This window comes from Typopeltis vanoorti, chromosome 16 (genome assembly GCF_054136105.1).
Source record: "Typopeltis vanoorti isolate ZY-2024b chromosome 16, IOZ_Tvanoo_1.0, whole genome shotgun sequence".
Classification (NCBI taxonomy): domain Eukaryota; kingdom Metazoa; phylum Arthropoda; class Arachnida; order Uropygi; family Thelyphonidae; genus Typopeltis; species Typopeltis vanoorti.
Window position 1 is genome coordinate 94,562,901 of NC_143564.1, and position 17,727 is coordinate 94,580,627.

A 17,727-nucleotide genomic window follows, 5' to 3' on the forward strand; every position below is an offset into this window, starting at 1 on the left:
CACTTTTTTTCTAAAAATAAAAAAAAGCTTGATTTTAAAAAAAACTAAAATTTTTGTACTTGAAACTTAGTTTTCTTTGTTTTTTATATTACTCCCACATACGAAAGACAGAAGAGCCTATAGCATATAAATGCCATGTGTGGGCATTGTTGAAGACAAAATTCAAGTATTTCTAATTGTTATCTAGTTAAATTCAAACCACTAATAAGATTAATGCTTCATCTGATGGCAACAATTTGGTAACCACGTGTGAAGAACATATCTGTCAGTACCACATTATATTGTACTGCCAAAAGATCTCAACAGTGTGCTGGAGACTTTTTGAGTAATAAGTGTTTTTCCATAGAAAACTTAGAAACAGTAGCAGCAGTCTGTCCAAAGGGCATTCTGTCCAAATCAGTAGCATACCAAGTTATAGATCGGCCTTTTCTCTAAATTCATTGAATAAAAGGCAATAATGAAACCCACTTTTTTTTTTTTTTTTATCTTTGTCTCTCTTTCATCTTTAATACATGCAGTCCTTAAAACAAGTCACTTCTTCACACCTATGAATGAACCACACATATGTATATAACCAAAGTAGTGTTGTGCTTATTTTACAGCCTTTAACTTTGAAATGTGACATAATAGTAAATTAAAGAAATGAGATTCAAAGATACTTGAGCATAAGTGCTAGTACTATTTTCTTGACTCATAAAAGCAACAAAAGAGTATGTGATATTGTTTCTAAACTTCATAATAACATATACTAAACACCTGTGCATGCATATTTGTAAAACTATAAATGAATAATTATAAATTTAAAAATACACACATACACTGCTTGAAAAGAAGTTAAAGGACACCTGTGAGGAACTAACAACCATGCTGCTCACCTTAAGATGTAGGACCTCCTTTCACTGTGATGACTGCAGCAATCCTATAGATCATAATTTCCACAAGCATATGATAGCAATCAATGGGAATTTTGGACCATTCTTCCTGTAGGCATGTAATGAGGTCCTTGAATGTTGTGGGACAGGTGTCCCTTGACCTCACCCAACATTTCAGTTCATCCCATAGATGTTCAATTGGTTTGTAGATATGTCACCACACTTCACTGGCCTATGCAGAGTCTTGATCTCAACAGTTACAGCAGCAGCAGCCTTATGACACAGTGCATTTCTCCTGAAAGATCACTTCCATAGAAATGCACAGAGTAGGAAGCATTGCATTGTTAAGAACGTTCAGATACCTCTCAGAGTTCAGTGTTGTTGCACCACAAGCAGAGGTTCAAAGCCAAACCAGGTAAAACGGCCATACCATCGCACCACCAACTCTGGATTTCATAGAGTTACGTGCTCTGGTAAGAAATGTTCAGTGGGCATCTGCCACACCCACATCCATCCATCTGCTTGGTAGAGGATGTAGTATGATTTGTTGCTCCATAACATAGCTTTCCAGGCTTCCATGTCCCACTGTGCATGTTCTTTGCACCTCTGAAGAACAACTCTGCGTGTTGGTTCTGGTAATGTGGTGCTTGCATATTTGCAGTTCTACTATGGAAACTCATGTTGTGAGCCTTGGTTCTGAATGTTTTTGTGCAGATTCATGTTCCAGTTGATGCCTGGAACTCCACATTCAACATGTTGGCTGATGAAAGGCCTTTGTAGCAATCTACGGTCAAGTTCGGTATATGGGTCTTCCACTGTGGGTAGCAGTTGATTCCCCTCTGCTTCCATCTCAGTATGGTATCACTGATTGTTGACCTGGGATGGCACAATTTGCCAAACAGATAGGCCTGCAACTTGGCATTCTGTCACAATGACTCTTTCAGTTCTCTTCTCACATCCATTTCACCTGGATACAGTTGCATGGACTTGGGAGCATCATATTCCTCCAGTTTATACCAGCTACAAACATGTAACTTGTTACATGGCACGATTCACCTTGCCTATAGGGGTGTCCGTTGACTTCTTTTGAAGCAGTGTATATGATAAAAGTTCTGCATTTGCAGTGTATTAATATGTTCACCAGTGTAATTAAATTTTTACTTGCTGAAATCATATAATACACTATTACCACAAAATTGTTAACAAACAATTTAGCATCTTGTTCTAGAATTTTGAATCTTGTTGGTTATTAGAGCACTTTTCTTAGTTTTTAATTTGCCAATAATTGGTATAAAATGCTTTCATCTCTAAAATATGTTTCTTTACATTTACAGTTTCTAAGCAACCCTAACATGTTGCGCCAGCTAATGGATAGTCCCATTGTTCAGTCATTACTTTCCAGCCCAGAACAAATGCGTCAGTTAATTCTTAGCAACCCACAGATGCAACAGCTAATGGAGGTAAGTTCCCACTGATATTTACATTGATGATTGAGGAATTTCAGGAACTTTTTTTTGAGGAGTACTCAACTTGCACATAACTTCACTTATAATTAGGTCACTAATCACCTTGAGTTTGATGGAGTTCAGTGCACACATATGTATAAATAAGTTCTGAGTGAATAAATTCTCTTTCTTAAAACACATTAGAAAATAGTAAAAGTAATTTTCATTTAAAAAAATATATATATATGTGTGTGTGTATATATATATATTAATAAATAATAATAATAATTTTAATTAATAATATGTATATATTGATTGACTATACTGATGTCATTGATCTTGTTAGAACATGTTTCTTAATATTCTCTTTCTGCTTTTGTCGAAAATTAATTTGCACTTTTTTTAAAATGCTATTATGTTCATGTTTTGAGTATATTTTATAAAATGCATAAGCACCTGTTGGATTTGTTTTTGTCATTCCATTGTTAAGCAAATTCTTTCTTGGCTCTCATTAGATACTGTATTGTAATGAGGTATTTGAAATAATTACGAAAGTTTACCAAGCCTTCACGGTTTTCAAGTTAGTTGGATTGTTTTGCAAGAGCTACCCCAAAATAAAGTAATAAAACTTTATTCTGGCTGTATTTTCAGAATTAAGTGAAATTTGGCATCTTGAATGTATACTCTCGCTAAGAGTATAATGAAATGTGGAATTTAAGACCTTTTCTTTTCATCTATTAACTACATTTGATGTGGTTAATACATAATCATACTTCAGGTCTGAGGCAACTCATGGTAGAGGTGGCATAAGCTCTGATCACTTGCCTAAGTATCCTATAATACAAAGCACATATCCTTACAGACATGTATAATGTTATGTATTATGGGGAGAGTCACTACCCAGACCGGTTTCGACCTTTATTGAGGTCTCGTCAGTGGGAGCCAGACCCAGAGGTGGTGATACCCAGGTTGAAGTAATGCAGAACTTATATTTACCTCTACGAGTTGCCACAAAAGTGCTTAAACCTTATTAAATAAAAATCTCAGGATGAGAGAAAGATGTAGAAAGTTTTTTACCTTGGGTGTACTATACGTTAAAGCTACCAAGAAATTTTATAAACTTGGTTTTAATCCTTTTTTTTTCCAAGTAAGCCAAGTTTGCGCCTGAAGTATTTTCAGATCTGAGGCAACTTGTGGTACATCTTTCTGTCATCCTGAGATTTTTATTTAATAAGATTTAAGCACCTTTGTGGCAACTCGTATAGGTAAATATAAGCTCTTGCATTACTTCAAACTGGGTCCACCTCTGGGTCTGGCTCCCACTGACGAGACCTCAATAAAGATCGAAACCGGTCTGGGTAGTGACCCTCCCCATAATACATAGCATTATACATATCCCTAAGGATATGTGATTTGTATTATGGAATACTTAGGCAAGTGATCAGAGCTTATGCCACCTTTACCAACGAGTTGCCTCAGACCTGAAAATACTTCATGCACAAACTTGGCTTACGTGCTTGTTTGCTTACTAGGGAAAAAAGGATTAAAACCAAGTTTATAAAATTTCTTATTATCTTTAACATATATATATATATATTTCAATGTAAACTTTGTCTGCATTGGGGTTCTGATCATTCAAAAGATTTGTGTATGTGCCTATTGTTGTGTACTGCAAGCTTCTGTTTTCATAGCATCTTGAAAGCAGCAGTCAAATAGATTATTGCTTGGATTTACATTAAAGGACAACAGTCCCGTATGATTTCAGTGTAGATTCCAATATTTTTTTCTTTCTGCATTGTCATAGGAACAGTAAGATTTCAAATGCATTACAGAGGACTTAGTGTCTTTCTTTAAGACATTATGTTGACTGAGGATAATACATGTATTGAATACATAGCTTCATGTCTTCGATGTGCTCTTTGTGTTGCTCAATGGATTTTTCTCTGTCTGTCTTGTAATATGAGATATTGCAGTGGATTATGTTTAGCCTTGAAGGGACTGAAATAAGAATTATTTTATGAAGTGAGTGAATGGTATTTTGATTGTATATTTTTTGAGAATTCTGCCTAGCTTAAGAGAAATGAAGCCAATATAGAGAATAGAAAAATAGTAATCTTTAATTTCCTCATTGTCAGGAGTGTAGTATGAGTTTGTTGGCTGAAAAAGAGACTGGAGATCATGTGCTGGTTATAACCATTTTTAAGGTTTCAGTCAGGAATTGCAGTACTTTGGTTAACCAATTATCATTATTAATAAGACAATGAGATCATGTTCCAAAGGATGAAATCATGCCTTATTTGTGAGGTTTATAACAGCATGCAGAAGTTGGTATCTGTTGGTGTCAATTGGTTTTCTGTAAATAGAGATTGATTTGAAGCTTCAGACAGTCTACTTAGTTTTATATCTGAAAAATGAAACATATTTTGACTTGAGTACGACAGTAAATTTTATATTAGGGTATTAGTTGTTGAGATGGTTGAAAAGCTTGAGAACAGGTTATTGACTTCTTGCTGCATAAGTCCAAAGATTGGTTGGTGGCAACAGTACATCATAGTGTCCTATCTTGTGCTCTCTGTTTTATTTCTTTATAGCTTTTAGCTCCAGTTATTAAAGTTTTTTATATAGAAGATTCTTGGTCTCCTCTTGGATTCTTTCCTTCTATCGTCCCATCCATCATTTCTGTAAGCAGTCCTCCATGCCTCAGATGGTATCAAATTAGGCTTTTTGTTTTCTCTTATTGAATATGGTTCAGTAGTAAGTGCTCTTCTTGAACCATGTTTAGCACTTCTTTGTTGGTCTTTCTTTCTATCCATCATTCTCACCATCCTACTCCAGCACTAAAGTTCAAATGCCTCCAACATTTTTGTGCCTTGTTTTGTTAAAGTCCAAAAGCCTCACAACCATGTAATGCTGTGCTCCATATGTTTGTTTTCACCAGTCTCTTTTTTTAGTTGAATGCTGAATCCTTTATTAGTAAAAATGTTCTACAATATTCTTGTAGAATATTGTAGAATTCTACAAGAACATTCTACAATATTCTTGTAGAATATTGTAGAATGCGTTTTTTGGCCAAACTTACTTTTGCTTTATATCTGATGGCTTCTATCTTCTGTGATGAGACTCCCAAGATATTTAAAGGAAGTTACCTGTTGTATTAGGATGTTATTTATTCCTAAGTTTATTTCCATGAGATTCCCTTTACTTGTGATTAGTAGTTTATTTTTCTTATAATTAATTTTGAGGTTGTACTGTATGAAAATTGCTTCCATCTTTGTCAGGGTAGATTTCAGTTTGTCTTCATTATCATTGATAACTGCTATATAATCAACAATTTGTAGCCAATTTCAATTCCATTTATCTTAATTCCTGTTTTTATTAGTTCCGTTAATATGTTTATTGCTTCTTTAATGTAAAGATTAAACAGTATTGTAGAAAGAGAACACCTTTACATGTCTTTGCTGTTTATTGTTTCTGTTTGTAGAGATTAAATACGAGTCTTCTGTCTCTCCAATCTTTATTATTTTTTAGATTTGAAACATTTCGTTCCAGTCAAGACTATCAAATACTTTTTCCGATTGAACTGTCTCCTGTGACCTGCCAGAAAGATAGCAGAATATTCTTGAACAGTCTGGATACAAAGAAAAAAAAAAATTCTGATACTGGTAGAATCCCACCATTTATGCTCAGATGTGTTTCTGAACTAACACCTTTTCTTTATTATCTATATATATATACTCAACTGGCATCCACTCTACCTGATGGAACTAAGCTCATATAAAAGTGACGTGGCTACCTTCAAACTATTCACCTATTGCTCTCATATCTGTAGTTGGTAAAAATCATCAGTAGTTAGTAATTCAGTTTTCTAAGGTAAACTGAATCCTGAGGTATTGATTATACATCACTATACATAAGTTGTTTCTTATGTATAACGAATAAGTGTTCTTTTTTCAGATTTTCATATATTTATGTAGGTATTTCTCAGAGTTCTGCTATTTAACTCAGTTTTTTCCTCATATACATAAATAACTTACTCTCACTCACCTTAAATTGCATTCATAGTTTCGCTAATAACAGCATTCTCCATTTATCCTACTCATATGAGTAACTATCATTTTTCATCATTATCAAATTCCAGACAAGTACCCTCAAGGGATGTATAGGATATGATAGAATAATTTACATGAAATCTATATGAAAAATTTACATCATTACTAACTTCCTATCTACAATTTTCTTCCAGATCAGTCTGTTACCTGTCAAGACTTAGATTCCAACATTATCAGATCTTATATTTCTATCTTCTAAGGCACTTTTTACTGTATCAATCCACCAGACTTGGTCTTCCTCTGGATCTTTTTCTTGCCAACCTGGCAGAGAACATCTTTTGCTAATCTTTCCTCTTCCATTCTGTTTAAGTAACCATACCACCTGAGATTAACTCTGCTAACACATTCCTGGATGCTGACAGTGCCAAGTTCTTTCCTAATATCCTTGTTTTTAATATGATATTGAAATTGATGCCATCTGTTCGTGTCCCTAATCCTTTTCAGGACTTTCATATCTGTGGTCTCTAGTCTTTGGGCAAGTGTTTCACTTCTGACCCAGCTTTCAGATCCATAAGTTAAAATTAGCTTGAATACTGTCTTGTATATAGCTAATTTAGTGTTTTCGCTAATTTCTCGCTTATTCCATATAAATTTATTCAGTTGACTTCCTACCATACCAGCTTTGTTGATTCTGTTGTCTATTTTCATATTAATATTTTACTTGTTCTATAAGTTCTCCATTCACAATGCAGTTAATATTTTCAATGGTTTTGCCCTATTTTCATTGTCTTTGTCTTGTTATTGCTGACCTTCATACCATATCTTTTACAACAGTTATTCAATTTAGCCAAGGAATCTTGCAGACTTGTAGCAGATTTTTTTAGAAGTAAAACATCATTCGCAAAAAGCAAAGAGCTGACAATTAACATCTCCAATTTTGATATCAGGTTTAATATGACTTTCCTTCATATTGTGATCCATATAGATAATGAATAACAGAGGGGATAATGTACATCTTTGTCTCACACCAGATTTAACATTAAACCATCTTCCTGTACTTCCTTCAATTCTAACTGCTGACTTACAACTCAAATAAAGACTAAGTATTGCTTGATATAATGTCATATTGACACCATATAACTGTAGCGTTTTGAATAGCTTCTCTCTTGGCACCTCGTCATATGCCTTTTCCAAATCTACAAAACTTAAGTTACAGATCATTGTTATATTCCCATGCTTTCTCAACTATTTGTCGCAAAGTGAAGATCTGATCCTGACAGCCTCTATTTGGCTGTCAGGATCAGATCTTCACTTTGCAATTTTGTAGCTGTAATGATGAATCCAGCTTGTTCTTCCAAAAATTTCTTTTCCACAATCCTTCTCAATCGTTTCTCAAGAACTCTCAGTAGAGAAATACCTCTATAATTCTCCCATTCAGTTTTATTTCCCTTTTTATATATGGGTACTATGAGAGTTCTACTCTAATCATCAGGAGTTCTTCCCTCTGCCCAGACCTTCCGAACTATGCAGTGTAGCTAGCCAATGTAAGACTTTTATACCTCCATACTTGAGCATTTCTGGTCAAATATCATCTACTCCAGCTGCCTTTCCACATTTCAGGTTTTTGATGATTTTTTCTTCTTCAAGTATGGATATGTATTCCTGATTGCATGCCTTGTCAGTGTTTTTTACCACTGCAGTGTCACTGATTGTTTCATTTAGCAATTTTTCAAAGTAATTACTGCATACTTCAAGGATATCTTTTTCTCCAGTTTTCATGTCACCTTTATCATCTCTAATTCCTTTTACATCGCTCTTTCTTCCATTTCTGAGCTTCTTCAATAACTTCCAGAATATCTTGCCACCTTCTTGATATTTATTTTCTATGTTCTTACCAAATTCTTCCCATGACTTTTGTTTAGCTAGTTTTACACAGTGTTTAGCTTTCTTACATTTGTCCCTGTATTCTCTAAGAGCACAAGCTGACTTATTTGCCAGGGATATCCTTGCAGACAATCTCACCACATGCCTATCCATCGGAATCAATCAATGTTTTCTTCGGGCCTTGCTACTGAATCTCCAAGGTTTTGGTCCTGTTCTCAAACTGTTTCATTTTTTTTGTCAACAACGTTTGTGTATTTTAGTCTACACTTCACATCTGAGAGTGGAGATTCATTGGCAAGCCTTGAAGAAAACCCTGATTGATTCATCCATAGAGGCATGTGGTGAGTGGTCTGTAGGGATAGAAAAATCAGAACTCCATGGTTGACACAGGAAGTTAAAGATGCAGTGAAGGAAAAGAAGAAAGCATATCACAAAGTTCCTGGCAAATAAGTCTGAACTCCATCGTGCTCTTAGAGAATACAGAGACAAATGTAAGAAAGCTAAACACTGTAAACCTAGCTAAACAAGTCATGAGAAGACTTTGGTAAGAAGATAGAAAATAAATATCAGCCTGTTCTTCTTTTCAATATGAAATTCAATTTTATCCTGCTCAAGACTAAATGGTGATCACTTCCAATTTCAAATCCTCTGCACACTCTAGTGTCCTGCGCCAGGGAGAAACATCACTATCAACAATAATAGTCAGCGAGACTTTCTTATTCCTTGCCTCTTCTCTCTGTGTGAATTTGTGCACATTTTTATGTTGGAACATTTTGTTAGTAATAACTAGTCCATGTCCTGAGCAGAAATTTAACAGATATTTGCCACTATTATTTTTCAGGAAATAACAATATACACTAAATATTAATTATAATTAATATTTTCCTACGTTTTGCAACATTACATTGTCATCATCAGGGATCACAAAACAATGATACGTGCATGCAGGCACTGGGTAAATGAGATTGAAGAAAGGCAACGAGAGTTGGGCCTAGAGTCCTAAATGGTGCCTCTAGTAGGCTGAAGATCGGAGTATGAGTGCTTCTCCAATTTTAGGAAGGTTCATGCACCCAAATTTGTTGGGGTTTGGAAAGTTTCTCATGGCTGAGGCATCTTCAAGGAATAACCTCTCATATTTGTATTTGCAATAGTGCAATAGAGTGGCCTTCTTCCAACATATCCTGTGGTAGCGGTCCAAAGCATGGTCACTAAGTCCAGAGTGGCTGTAATGGTGAAACCAGATGTATTCCTTATGTTCAGAAATTCTGATATTGGCTGTCCTGCCTATTTGGCTGTAGTAAAACAGTTTGCAACTACAAGTGACTTTGCAGACATGGTAGGTCTGGGGAATGTGGCTGGTCTTTGGTGGAGCAAATAAGGGATGACAATTTTTTATGTGGTTATAAGGTTGTGTTTCCTTAGTATTTTTTGTTAATTTTTCGGATGTGCCCCGGATATATGGAATGGTGATAGATTATGTCTGATTTCTACTCTGAAGTGGTGAAGAGATGGGTGTGCAGTTATATAGAGTTTTAATCATTTTTGGATTTTGTAGCTGGTTGCAGCCATTGCCTAAGAAAGTGTTGCGAATATGGTCAAGTTCAGTAGTTAAGGAACTGCTATCAGAACTGATTAATTTTGCCCTGTTATATAGTTTTTATGATCACGTTGGGAGGGAAGAGCGACTGCTGGTGAATGTATCTACCAGTATGTGGGGGCTTCTGTAATCAGAGAATGCCAGGGATCCATCAGGCTGCCATGTAATCAGATTATCTAGGAAATGGGAGACTTGTTTTTTCCTTTTCTAAGGTAAACTGAATCCTGAGGTGTTGATTATTTAGATGTGTTAAAATGTTGAGCGTACACAGACTGTGCAGCCAAATGGAGAATACATCGTCTATGTAGTACAGCCAGACAATGGATTTATGTGGGACAGAGTTTAAGGCTTTTCCTTCAAAGGTCTCGATGAAGAAGTTGGCCAGGGGTGGAGAAAGTGGAGAACCCATAGCTGTCCCCTTTATCTCTTTGTAGAATTCCCCTTGCCAAACAAAGCCAGAGTTCATGGGGAACTGAAACAGGGCTGAGATATAGCTTGGATGAGGTGTAAAATGTCTTTGAGTGGGACATTAGTGAATAAAGATATAAAACTTGCTGACCATTCTTTGGACACCCACCACATGATATGCTGGAAGAAGAAGACCACTCTATTGCACTACAGCAAATACATCCTAATCTTCAGCCTAATGGCCAACACCACACAGTTTAGCACACTAAGGGGGTACCATTTAGGACCATTCCATTAAACAGCACCTATGGTTAAACTTACAATCTCATATGCTTAAGGGCAGACAGAAAAATGTCTATATGTCAGCATGTTGAAGAACATGCCAGTGATGAAGAATACCAGAGACACGAGACCACTACACTTCTGGTTCTACCATTACAGCCACCCTGGACTTAGTGACCATGCTCTGGACACCCACCACAGGATATGCTGGAAGAAGGCCATTCTATTGTACTGTAGCAAATACAAATATGAGCCTTTTCCTTGAATATACTGAGGCATATTCAAGGAATGAGAAACTTTCCAAACCCCAACAAATTTTTGTGCATGAAACTTCCTCAAATTTTGGAAGCACTCATCCTCAGATATTCAGCCTACGAGGGGCACTATTTAGGGCTCTAGGCCTGACTCTGGTTGCCTTTCTTCAGCCTCATTTGCCCAGTGCCTGCATGCACGCATCATTGTTTTGTGATCCTTGATGATAGCAATTATAAGTTGTTATAATTAATATTTAGTATACATTGTTATTTCCTGAAAAATGATAGTTACTCTTATGAGTAGGATGTGGAGAATGCTGTCATTAGCAAAACTATGAATACGATTGCCTTTTGAAGTCAGAAGGAGTCAGATCAGGTAAATGAGGTGACATTGCAGTGAGAAATGCATGGCTGATCACTCTGTCTTCCATGAAATATTCTCAAATAACCTCCTGTATGGATCAACTGATGTGTGCAGCCCCTCCCTTCACCATCCAACATGAAAATGACTGAATCCATGTATAGGTGTTGCTGTAGCTGTGGCACAACAAAATTGTTTATCATATCACGATACATCTCAGCAGTAACTGACTGGCGAATGTCCTGAAAGAATAATGTCCAATGATAAACAAAACTGGAAACCCACAGTAGACAGTAACTTTGGGTGAATGCAAAGGAAGTTGTTGGATTGCATGCAGGCTTTGTGTAGCCCATAGTGGGTATTCACAGCTCCATTCAGGTGAAAGTAAGCCAAATTTCCAACTCCATATAGAACATCAGTTCGCAACCGGTGGTACATGTACCCCCAGGGTACATGCTGGGCCATTCAGGTGTACACGAAAAATAATCAGTAATGGCAGAAAAACCTCATTTCCACTATTTTACATTAAGATAGGCACTGAACAAAAAGTGTCAGTATTTAAAAAAAAAACAGCTATTTTAAAAACAAGGGGTACAATTTATAGAAATGGGTTTAAAAGGGGTACACAAGTGGAAAAAAAGGTTGGAAACCACTGATATAGAATTTTCCATTGAATTTTACAGACAGTTGTATCAGGCATATCCATGTTCTTATACAGCATGTGTACTACATATACCAATGCTGTTATTCATGGCCTGCTCCACCATGGCAATAGGAACTTCATTCACTTGTTGTGAACTGATTGGTTTGCCTCTGCCAGGTCTAACTTACAATCCTGTTTCTTTTTACAACATAGCAGCCTTAATTAGATATGCAGTAGCTAACTTATTTGTTATCTACTGATAAAATATGCAGAATATAAACCATTAATAGTGGAAATTAAAACTTGAAATGGTAAGAAAGAAGCATTTTTCCAAAGTATTTCCTTAAATTGATTCTAATCAATCAATTGTTTTCTTAGTTGCCACCATGTCATATGATATCACCAGTCCTGTTTATCCAACAGAGCCAGTCAGAAACACACTAATATAGTTGTGTATTTCATTTTGTATGATACCATTTTTAATGTTTGCTCATAATATTAGAAAATAGAAAAGATTAGTGCGAAAAGCATAATCATAATGGGAGACTTTAATTATCCAAATATTGATTGGGTAGCAGTAGAATCTCATGAGAAGAATGAAAATGAATTTATTGAGCTGTTGTGGGACAACTTCCTCAAGCAGCATGTGACAGAAGGAACTTGAGGGCAAAGAGTTTTAGAATTGATTATAGTGTCAGAGGACATTTCAGTTAAAGACGTAACTATTCTGCCTCCGGTTGGTGATAGTGATCATGCAGTACTCACTTGGGAAGTGACTATGAATGTTCCATTCAGAAAAGGTTAAATGCTGAACTATAAAGCAGGAAATTATGACCAGCTGAGGAGTATACTGAGTTCACTGGAATGGGATTGGTTGCTAGATGGAAAGAATATCGAGAGTGCATGGGAAGCATTTAAAAAACACTTGAATGATGCGATATCAGAATGTGTCCCGAGAGTTTGAAAAATAAATAGAGTAGGAGTTAAATGGATGTGTAATCTTATTAAACAAGAGATTCATAAGAAAAGGACGATGTGGAAGGAATACTGTGTGCATAAGGATGATGAGCATTATAAGCAGCAGGCTAGAATAGCCACAAATGTTGTATGGAAAGCAAAGCCCGAGTATGAAATGAAACTGGCTCTGCATGCTAAAGACAACCCACAAGAATTCTATTGATATGCTGCAAGTAAAAGAAAGAATGAATATGAAAGAATAACTCTTCTAAATCTTGATTGCATGAAGGTTACAGATGCAGAAGAGGTTGTTCAGTTAATGAGTGCCGTTTTTGTTAAAACTATCAACCTGGTGTACTCAACATTGAGCTCACTGTTACCTGTTCACTATATGAAGAAACGCAGGTGTATGAGGACAAGCTATTAGAGCTGTTGCACAAATTCCTAAGAATTCTGCAGTAGGGACTGATGGGATATCAGCACATGTGCTAAAAGAGTGTTCAGTTGAACTGGCTATTCCCTTGACTAAGCTGTTTAATATGAGTCTCAAGACGGAAGATTCCGTAGGAATGGAAATAATGTATTGTAATTCCATTGTACAAGGATGGTGTAAAGATTGATGTATTGACTGATTAGTATCTCAGAAGTGGTGGTGAAGATTTTGAAAAAATTGGTTAGGGCCTGCATTCAGAAAGGGTGACAGTGAATTTCTACTTTGCAATGAACAACATGGGTTTACTAAGGGTGGGTCATGTTTTAGTAACTTGTTTACATTCTATAACAATCTTACCATTGAACTAGATAAGGTAATGTACAGATTGTTATTCAATCTGTACATTAATGATATTGGGAAGGATTTGACAAGCGACAAACAGCTATTTGCTAGTGATACAAAGATAGGTAGGGTAATCAGGAATGTGCTGTGATATGCAGCTTGCAGAATGATTTGAATAGGCTGGAATAGTGGGCATTTGAAAATTGTTGTCAGTTCAATGTCAGTAAATGTAAAGTCATTCACTTGGGTGTGATTAGATATCTGGTGTCCAATTATATTGGTGGGATTAAGCTAGAAGAAACTGATGAGATTAGGGATCTTGGGGGTGTTAATAGATAGGAAGTTGAATTTCAGGGGTCATGTGGCAAAGATTGCAAATACAACTCAAAAGATAATTGCAATGCTGAAACGAACGTTTTCACACAGATAAGGATGATATTTTGCCTCTTTACAATCCTTGATAAGACCTGTGCACAATAACCCACGTTTGGTCTACTGGTTTCTGTTGTGATTCTGATATATTGGAGAGAGTGCAAAGGAGAACATTAAAAATGATATCAGGATTGTGGAATACTGAGTATGAAGACAGATTGAGAATTTGTAGACTGCAGACAATAACAGACATGAGAAAAAGGGAAGATATGATTGAGACTTACAAACTTCTGAAAGGGTCATACAGGATTTCAGTCAATGAAATTTTTCAATTTATCGAAGGTGGGAAAAAGACAAGAGGGCATCCTTGGAAGCTGAGAATGGAGGCCGCTAAGAAGGAGTGGGGACTAGATTTTTCTCTCATAGTGTGGTGTGTGATTGGAATGGATTGCCATTGGATGTTGTGAGTGCAAGCAGTGTGAATGAATTCAAGAATAAGTATGATAGCTGGTGTGTGTAGTATGTGGTCTCCCTCGATGAGTCTCTGACTCCCTGCAGATCTCTCTTAATAATAATAGTAAATATTAGAGAAGAAATTGTTTGCTTTTTTCCATAAAAGAATTGAAGTGATATGAGTGTTAGAAGCGAAAGTGTAGGAAAAAATGATATTATTCATAAAAAAATAATAATAAATGGTTTGCTGTCATTGTTCAGAAAGGGTGACAGTGAATTTCTACTTTGCAATGAACAACATGGGTTTACTAAGGGTGGGTCATGTTTTAGTAACTTGTTTACATTCTATAACAATCTTACCATTGAACTAGATAAGGTAATGTACAGATTGTTATTCAATCTGTACATTAATGATATTGGGAAGGATTTGACAAGCGACAAACAGCTATTTGCTAGTGATACAAAGATAGGTAGGGTAATCAGGAATGTGCTGTGATATGCAGCTTGCAGAATGATTTGAATAGGCTGGAATAGTGGGCATTTGAAAATTGTTGTCAGTTCAATGTCAGTAAATGTAAAGTCATTCACTTGGGTGTGATTAGATATCTGGTGTCCAATTATATTGGTGGGATTAAGCTAGAAGAAACTGATGAGATTAGGGATCTTGGGGGTGTTAATAGATAGGAAGTTGAATTTCAGGGGTCATGTGGCAAAGATTGCAAATACAACTCAAAAGATAATTGCAATGCTGAAACGAACGTTTTCACACAGATAAGGATGATATTTTGCCTCTTTACAATCCTTGATAAGACCTGTGCACAATAACCCAAGTTTGGTCTACTGGTTTCTGTTGTGATTCTGATATATTGGAGAGAGTGCAAAGGAGAACATTAAAAATGATATCAGGATTGTGGAATACTGAGTATGAAGACAGATTGAGAATTTGTAGACTGCAGACAATAACAGACATGAGAAAAAGGGAAGATATGATTGAGACTTACAAACTTCTGAAAGGGTCATACAGGATTTCAGTCAATGAAATTTTTCAATTTATCGAAGGTGGGAAAAAGACAAGAGGGCATCCTTGGAAGCTGAGAATGGAGGCCGCTAAGAAGGAGTGGGGACTAGATTTTTCTCTCATAGTGTGGTGTGTGATTGGAATGGATTGCCATTGGATGTTGTGAGTGCAAGCAGTGTGAATGAATTCAAGAATAAGTATGATAGCTGGTGTGTGTAGTATGTGGTCTCCCTCGATGAGTCTCTGACTCCCTGCAGATCTCTCTTAATAATAATAGTAAATATTAGAGAAGAAATTGTTTGCTTTTTTCCATAAAAGAATTGAAGTGATATGAGTGTTAGAAGCGAAAGTGTAGGAAAAAATGATATTATTCATAAAAAAATAATAATAAATGGTTTGCTGTCACTTATATTTCACAAGCAAATCTCTTTTCCTGTCCTCAATTTTTTAACCTTAACTGCAAACAGGATCACATGTTATTTGCTCTGCCCAGCAACTTATAGGACACACACACACATGTAATATCACAAATGTAAATTATTAATAATCAATTTGCCTGTAATGAAATTATTTCTGTACACATGTTCTTTCTCTTATGTTCGTTATTCTTACATGACTCATTTTAGTAATTGGGATATACCAACCAATAGCATTCTCCTTAATTTTTGTTTTCTAATATATTCTAAAATACACATTCACTCCCTCCCCATGCAGATTAGGTTACAATTGAAGAACCTTTGTATGCAACCGAGTATAAAATTAATGAATGGAATAATGCCAGTTGTAAACTTGAGGATAGGTGGAAAGAAATCTTTGGTCATTTTAAAAAGGAACAAATTACTTACAGTGAAATAGCTTCAATTATAAGTTTTTGTTTGACCTTACCAGGATCAAATGCTTCTATTGAACGAATTTTTTCATTGATGAATTCGTTATGGACAAATGAAAGGAATCGCTTGCAACTGGGCACAGTTATCTGCTGATATGCAAATATGAAATTATTTCAGTGTGGTATTTTCTCTCATCCTGCCTGATGGTCAAGATGGTAGTGACAGAGTTATGAGTGCTCCAATTTAAACATGTTAATAAACGCTTATAAATTAACCAGATCCAGCAATAAAAACACTTGCTTGTGTTGCGTTGTGTTGTGTTGGGGTGTGGTGTTTTCTCTTACCCTGCCAGATAGTCAAGATGGCCATGACAGAGTTCTGATTGCCCTGATGTTAACATGTTCATAAAAGCTTATAAATTAACCAAATCCAGGAATAAACACATGATTATGTGTATTAGGCAACTACAGTACAGTACGGTACAGTATACACATGCTAACATCTGACAAGTGAAATATTTGCCTGACTGGTGAACCAGCACAAAATTTTTCACTACCTGTACATAGGCCATTTCAAATCTGAAAGACTATTTTTTGCATCATTAGTAAAGCACTCACATGTATAGCATTAAATTACCATTTAGAGCACTTTAACACCACTTTCAGCTGAACATCCACAGGCTACTTACATATTCAGTTCTAGGACTGGACTATTTTTCAGCTGCAGTTTTGAATGTTTTCTGTTACCATTTGGCATTGTCTTGTTTTGGGATGAGAACTTTGTATAGATGCTAGCTAAGGATCAGTAACATAATCAAAATTACATTTTTTTTTACATGATTAATTTAATACTGTTAAACCACCAACTTTATATTATGAATGCATAAAGAAATTCTGACCATTAGTCTTTTCTATATAAAATGACAATTATTTAATGTATAATGTTTATTCATATTTCTCTAAGTCCAAACTGGTCGGTTCTCTTTATTTTTGAAGAGAACGAACCAGTTTGAAACAGCTGTCAGGCCAGTAAACCTTTATTATCAAATGCACCAATAAAAGGCAAACATACAGACACTTGGATAGTGCTTGCTAAAGTTCTTTTAAGTACTGCAAGCTAAGGCAACTTTAATGCTGAGCATTGTATTCTCATAAGCTCGGTCAAAATGACAGAATTTTCATAGTTGCTACATGCTTCATCATCATCAAATTTCTGACATGTACCTTCAAGGGGTATACAGGATATGATAGTACTATATGAAAAATTTACATCACTACTAACTTCCTATCTACAATTTTCCTCCAAATCAGTCTGTTACTCGTCAAGACTCCAACATTATCAGATTTTATGTTTCTATCGTCTAAGGCACTTTGTATCATATCAATCCACCTATATCTTGGTCTTCCTCTAGGTCGCTTTCCTGCCAACCTGGCAGAGAACACTTGTTTTGTTAATCTTTCCTCACACATTCTGTTTAAGTGACCATACTACCTGAGATTAACTCTGCTAATGAATTCCTGGATGTTG

The 17,727-nt window shown here is 35.8% G+C and overlaps 1 protein-coding gene across 1 annotated transcript in view; it reads left to right on the forward strand.

The window, feature by feature from the left end:
- The window catches only part of LOC150098188 (ubiquilin-1-like), a 252,240-nt gene that overhangs the window by 120,416 nt on the left and 114,097 nt on the right, over nucleotides 1-17,727 (forward strand). Inside the window, exon 6 of the mRNA XM_090406088.1 lies at nucleotides 2,207-2,332. Within this exon, the coding sequence (XP_090262214.1) occupies nucleotides 2,207-2,332 (126 nt within the window). The remainder of the gene's footprint in view (nucleotides 1-2,206; nucleotides 2,333-17,727) is intronic.